General features: G+C 53.2%; 1 protein-coding gene across 1 annotated transcript in view; it reads right to left on the bottom strand.

Annotated features, from left to right (window-relative positions):
- Positions 1–278: 278 nt before the first annotated feature.
- Positions 279–6,440, bottom strand: part of TRIM72 (tripartite motif containing 72) — a 16,959-nt gene continuing 10,797 nt past the window's right edge. Inside the window, exons 3-7 of the mRNA XM_019628509.1 lie at positions 4,914–5,009; positions 4,583–4,813; positions 4,109–4,131; positions 3,031–3,149; positions 279–2,172 (exon numbers count right to left, since the gene is read on the bottom strand). Of these exons, the coding sequence (XP_019484054.1) occupies positions 1,598–2,172; positions 3,031–3,149; positions 4,109–4,131; positions 4,583–4,813; positions 4,914–5,009 (1,044 nt within the window). The 3' untranslated portion in view covers positions 279–1,597. The remainder of the gene's footprint in view (positions 2,173–3,030; positions 3,150–4,108; positions 4,132–4,582; positions 4,814–4,913; positions 5,010–6,440) is intronic.

Raw genomic sequence — 6,440 nt, forward strand, 5'->3', positions numbered from 1 at the left:
GCAGCCCAGCTCCAGGTTGAGCTGTTGTTCAGCATCTTAGCTGTAGAGGGCAGTGTCACTGGCCCTCATACGTGGGATCCAAACCGGGGCCCTCTGGCGTCCCAAGCCAGCTCTTAACCAACGCGCCACTCGGGCCGGCGCGCCACTCGGCCGGCCCTCACATTGGTGTTTTTTAGAGCGAGCTAATGGCGCGAAACTGAAGGCCAGGAGGGCAATAAGAAGGTCACTGTGTAGCAAAAGGTCATTTGTCTCTTTACATAGATTTAATGAGGAAGGAGTCAGGATACAATCATTTTTATTAATGCTGCTGGATTTTACAACCAAATAACCCTTCTACTTCATTGTTTTATTTTCTAGATGAAAGAGCTCCTCAAATGAATCCTCTCTTCTGTGACATAGAGCCACAGAAGAAGGGCCCAGCAGGCCTTCCTCTGGGGGGCACAGCCAGGAGTGCCTTTCCCAGCAAGCTCCCCAGTGAAGCCTTTCTTACCCCATCTACAACCTTCCTTTTTCCCTACCTCTTAGTTTCATCCCTCAAGAAAATCCCCACTTTAGCACCAGGTGCCAAGGGTCCCTAGACCTGTCACACTCAGTAGCAGCACCCTGGCCTGTCCAAGTGAATTGCCCCAGGCCATGATATCTTCCCTCACGATAGGAGGGGCAGAAGCCTCCATCTCACTGCTGAATCCCCAAAGGCCTCTCCCTCCAGGAAAGAGGGACTCTGCCTCTCAGCCTCACCCATTACCAGAAAATGAGCCTTTGAGCTAAAACCACAAGTGTGAACCAGCAAGCAAGTGGGTGGGTGGGGCCAGCTCAGGGGATGGGCTGGGAGCCTTCTATTCTCCACAAGCAGCAGGGCCCACCATGGGGGTAGCATCAGGCTTTTCTAGTTTGGCAACTTGGGGGATTGCCTGTGTTCAAAACACCTAGTAAACATGTTCCAGAGGCAAAGGGAAATAAGTTGGGAGTCAGTTTCTTCACCTAGCACAGGTTCTGGACGTTTTTAAACGATCCCATTATGACTTGCAGTACCTGGGTACTTGTCAGAAAGGCAACTTGTGGCCTACCCCAGACCCACTGAACCAGAAACTCAGCCATCTGTGCGCGAACAAGTCGCTGCACTGTGCTTTGAAAAGGTGGTTTTGACCCGCTCCAATGGAGAAGCACTGAGTGAAAGGCCTCTTGGTACAATTTGTACCCACGGAGGGGAGTGGAGGCTGCAGGGGTTCCTCACTCCACAGAGCTCTCTAGCTCCCCTCAACACACCCACACCCACCCCGCCGCGCCCAGGCCCCTGACCCCTTTCCCTCCTTCTCTCAACCTCAGTTTCTCCCTAGAACCCTTGGACCTCCTGGTTCCCAAACCGGGATTTCCTCATTGACCTGACTTTGTCTCTCCCTTCCCTACCAGCACCCTAACCCCCTCATTGCCCAGTTCATGCCAACCCTTAGCTTCCCAAAACTCTTCTTACTCCCCAGTCCCCCTCTTGCTTCCCCCACACCCTCCACCCCCGTGGCCCTGCCGTCAGCCCTGGCACCTCACTCGGTTGCTCCTTCCAGCCTGCCAGCCCCTGGATCCCTGCCCAACCCGCAGGCACTCAGGCCTCCTCGCCGTCAGGCCCCACGAGCACCAGTGGCTGAGCGTTCTTGCCCTTGTCGTGCCAACACACGTCGAAGAAGGGGTACACGGGCCCGGGGAGGCGCTCGCGGAAGGCAAAGAGCGCCTCCAGCGCGTCAGCATCGCTGGCGTTGTAGAAGGAGAGGACGCCATCTCCAAAGCTCAGGTAGACGCCGATGCGCGCCGGCCGCCTTTCCGGGCTGCGCAGCGCGCGTGGCTCCTTGGCTTCCACGTGGGCCTCCAGAACCTTGCCTTCGCGCATCCCCAGAAGCCAGAAGCCCTGCGAGGGCACAGTGTGCAGCCGGCCGCGGCGGGGGGCCTGGGCGGACATGACGCCGAGTGCCCAGCGCGGCTTGTCGCCCACCACCACCTCCCAGTAGTGCTCGCCTGTGGAGAGCAGCTGGTGCGCCACCAGCGCCACCGCCTTGTCGAACTGGCGCGGGTCCTCTCCTGCCGGTGGCGCCTTCTTCTCAGAGCACTCCACGCGGCGGCAGGAGGGAGACAGCACCAGGCTCGGGTGGGCAGTGCTGGGATCAAAGGTCAGCTCCTTCATCACTGCCAGAACAAGACGCATCAGGTTCCTGCGTGCTTACCTCCCCTCTCCCCCCAGCTTTTTCCCACAGCCTGCTGAGGGGCTACCCTCGGCTCCTCTAATCCTCCCAGCCCCTGGGGGGAGGCAAGAGGGGACTGTGACCTTTCTCTGTTTACTCACTTCTGCCAAAGACTGCACTTTTCTGAGCTTCAGTCGGCTCAGTGGTAAAGCAAGTCCATAATTTCCTCCTTCTAGGGTTGTAGGTGGATTAAGTTGATACAAAGCATATAACTCATCATCTAAAGCCCAAATGACAAGGTAGGAGGCCAGCCTCCACCTCATGGGGCTGTGTGACCTGTCACTCTTGACCTAGTTTCTAGGTCTTAGCGTTCTCTTGGATAAAGCAGAGGCCCCTCCATCCGCCCCCTGCCATGTGTACCCATCCTGGAGCCTGTAACCTACAGCGCTCCATGTGCTCCAGCTCTTGGAGAAATGAGGCGAAGCTCTTCGGCTTCCCCAGGCATAGGTCACCAGAATCAGTGAACGACCCAGGCCAGTACCCAGGGTTCCAGCTCTGCAGATCCTCAGGCTCCAGTTAGTGGGCATTATCGTCTCCACAGTCCAGAAGGGGCAGGGAACACACAGGCTCATACCCAGACCCCAGCCTCCCCTGCTGCCAGCAGCAGCAGCACCCTCTCCGGAAGCAGCATCTTTTCCCCATCAGACAGCTTCCTGCAAAGCCCATACCCTCAAAGGTCCTCTTAGTGCAGGTTATGAGGGAGGGTAGAGGGAAGCCCCAGAGATAAAGGGGCAATGAGCACCTTTTTCCAACGACCTTCCCGTCAACCACACAGTTACAAACATAAACGCCCGCCAAATACCTGGCATCAGCGCACGGAACATCTTCCTCCACACTTGGAATTTGAAATCATCTGAGATGATGGGCAGCTGGATGTCCAGACGGGCAGGTGGCGGTGACTCTGTCAGGATTTTCTGCAACCTGGGGTGGAGAGGTGTGGGGAGGTGTCTGTGAAGGGACTTCAGAAGCGACGGGAGGCGGGGGGGGGGCAAGAGGCAGTACCCCAAAGAGAGGAGGGCAGGTCTGTGCTGGAGTTCCAGGGTCTCCCCGCATCACACCCTGGCTTAACCCTTTTGCCGCGATGGTCAGATATATCCAAATGAATATATCCAAAATTTTTATACATAAAAATTATGTCATTTATATACAAAACAGCTCAAATTGTTATTAAATGCATAAAATAGTCAAAATGTCCACTTTTTGTTTTTGCGGATTTCTGACACACTTTGAAAAAAAAACAACTTAAAATCAATTAACACAGCAAAAGAGTTAAAGCCCCTTTGATGAATTTCCAGTTTGAAAAGATGAAAACTTCTGGAGAGGGACGGTAGTGATGGTTGCACAACAGTGTGAATGTACTTAATGCCACTGAACCTAAAATGTATACTAAAAAATGCTTTAAATAGTCAATTTGATGTTATGTATATTTTATCACAATTTTGTTTAATCTTCTGTTAGGATAAGGTCCAAGCTTCTCAGTCTTCATGATTTGCCCCCACCTGCCACACCAGCTTCATCTTCTCTCCCTCATACCAATCTCTGCAATGCTCTTCCCCCAACTCCTCCCCCAGCCAAGTCCAGTCCATCCCCCAGCACCTAACACGAATGTGCACTCTTCTGGGAAGCCAGCCCTGGCCACCCACTTCCCTCTTCTGCAGCACTGAGCCCACAGTGATGCTCACGGCCCTGCCCACATCTGCCTGGGAGGTCCCTGAGAAGATGGATCCAGTCAAATACATTTCTGTGTTCAACACAAAGTGCAGGGAAATTGCAGTGGGCTGAATAGGGGTTTGCAGGCATATTGTGAGGAGAGGGGGAGCCAGCCAGTGTCCCTAAAGCCTGGGCAAGTTGGGAAGGGATCAGGGCCCGGTTGATCTCACCTGCTGGTCACCAGGCAGTATTTCTGGAGAGAGAGAAAAAGAGAATGGAGGTGAGGCAGTCAATGGAGACACTGAGATTTCTGAGGATGGGGTGGAGCACCAAGAATGCTGACTGTAGGGTCATCAAGAATCAGAAAAACCAAAAGAAATCCAGAGTCAAGGCTACCCTCAGCCCTTTATCTCTGTGTAAATTAGAAAAAGGCACCCCCTTCCTCAAAAAACTAATTGTACCTGGTAGAAGACTGTCCTAATACATATGCAAATCTGCATCTATGATATGAATGGTTCCTTCTTTTGCAGTGCCCAACCCCAACAACCATACAGCTGGACTGGGGCCCATCCCTCCTCCATGTGTGACCCTGTCTTGTCCCTGCCCCTCTCTGGACATCAGGGTCCCTGTCTGACAACAGGATGAGGTCTGTAAGGCCTGAAACCAGGCCGAGAGACAGAGAGGGAAGGTCACCCAGTGCTCACCGTCAGGAACTCAGTCTGTGGCTTGTCCGCCACCTGCTCCAGCACCTTGTCCATCTGCCGCAGCTGCTCCAGATAAGAGTTCAGGCTCCCCAGCTCCCGCTGCAAGGCCACTCCTGCCTCATTCCTCACGCGCTCAGCCTCACGGTCCAAGGAGCCCTCCAGTGCAGCCAGGAACACTCGCATCTTGCCCAGCTGCTCCCCCACTGCCCCCCGGAACTGATGCACTGTCTCCTTTGGGGGCAGACAGGCAAACGCACTTGACTGGGGACCTGCAGCCCGGACCACCCCCACCCCCCCACCGCCCCAGGCTCTGTCACGCTGAGACCCTCACCTCCACCTCCATCAGCTGATGCTCCAGCACAGCAACATTCTTCTCCTTGCACATGCATGCCTCCTGCAGCTGCAGCTTCTGCTGCGGGAGCTCTGTCTGAAGGGGTGGCGGGGAGACATAAAGAAGTGATGCTGTCACCCCCCCTCCCGCCTAAGCCCACACCTCTCACCCTAAATCTGCCCTCATGGCTCAGCCTCAATGCCAGCTCCTCCTCCGACCAACCTGGCATCTTACTATTCCCCAAACCTTCTTGCAGGTCTCCGGGCCCTGGGTGGTACTGGTGCTGATGCCTAGAATACCTTACCCTCCCTTTGTCCACTTAGGTAAGGCCTCCCAGCCTGATCCCATCCCCTCAGCAGTCAGCCCCCCAGCACAGGTCTTTGGAAAAATGACAAACATAAATGTGATTGCACCTCCTCCACCAGAGCTTGGCACACAGCAGTCAGGCTTGGAGTGNAAGAATGCAATGATGGTGCCAACTTGGGCCAGTGAAGCAACATCCTCCACAACTAGACTGAAGAACAAAACAACAGCAACCTGTCTGTTCCTCTTCCCCCGATTCCCCAGCGCTGTTCCCATCCCCCAATTCCCCAATAAAAATCTTTTAAAAAACCACACATTTTACTAATGAGATAATGGTCAACTGTCCAATATAAAAAGGGACATGCTGTAAAAATAAAGTGTGACCCTTCTTCTTCAAAACGCTCCTGTGTCTCCGCTCCTTCTTCTTTTGCCTCGCCGACTCTGTCCTCACCTGAGGGAACCCCTGGACCTTGCAGGAGCTGGACTCCCGCAAATTTCAGTAGAAATTACCTCTATCCCCAAAGGGACTTTAGACAAAGGCCAGTCTTTCTCTCAAAAGACCACTTGTTTTCTGAAGAATTCAGGCCGACGTGCCACAACTATGACTCAGACAACAGGCAAATAGGCCTCCACCGCATTCACACGCACAGGAAAAAAAAATTTTTTTTAAATACAATTCCCAAATAAAGCCTGGGGAGCTTCAGATGAAAAATGTTGGCTCAGATCCAGGAGAGAACTCACCTGAGGCTTCTAAGCAGGGGAGCAAAGTATAGAACCCTAACGGCTAAGCAAGTCCTCAAAGGTGGTTTGCTCACGGTTCAGAAGCTGTCAGAGCTACTTAGTTCTTCTCTGGATCCTGTACGAGCCCCCAAAAGTGTTAATTGGACATAAAGTATAACTTTTTAGATACTTTTTATCAGTGGGAGGGAAAGACATTCCCGGCAGAGTTGTATGGTGTTGGGAGTGGCCCAAGGTGAGGCTAGAGAAGAGCAGGGCACCTTGAATGTGCGGCTGAAGACAGGGCTTTCTCCTGTAGGCAACAAGGAGTTGTTGAAAGTTTGGGGCCACTGAGTCATGTGACCACATTGGCATTTTTATTTTTATTTTTTTTAAGATTTTTTTATTCGGGAATTGGGGGAAGGGGAACAGACAAGTTGCTGTCCTTTTGTTCTTCAGTCTAGTTGTGGAGGATGTTGCTTCACTGGCCCAAGTTGGCACCATCAT

The sequence above is a fragment of the Hipposideros armiger genome, unplaced genomic scaffold (assembly GCF_001890085.2).
Source record: "Hipposideros armiger isolate ML-2016 unplaced genomic scaffold, ASM189008v1 scaffold_799, whole genome shotgun sequence".
NCBI lineage: Eukaryota > Metazoa > Chordata > Mammalia > Chiroptera > Hipposideridae > Hipposideros > Hipposideros armiger.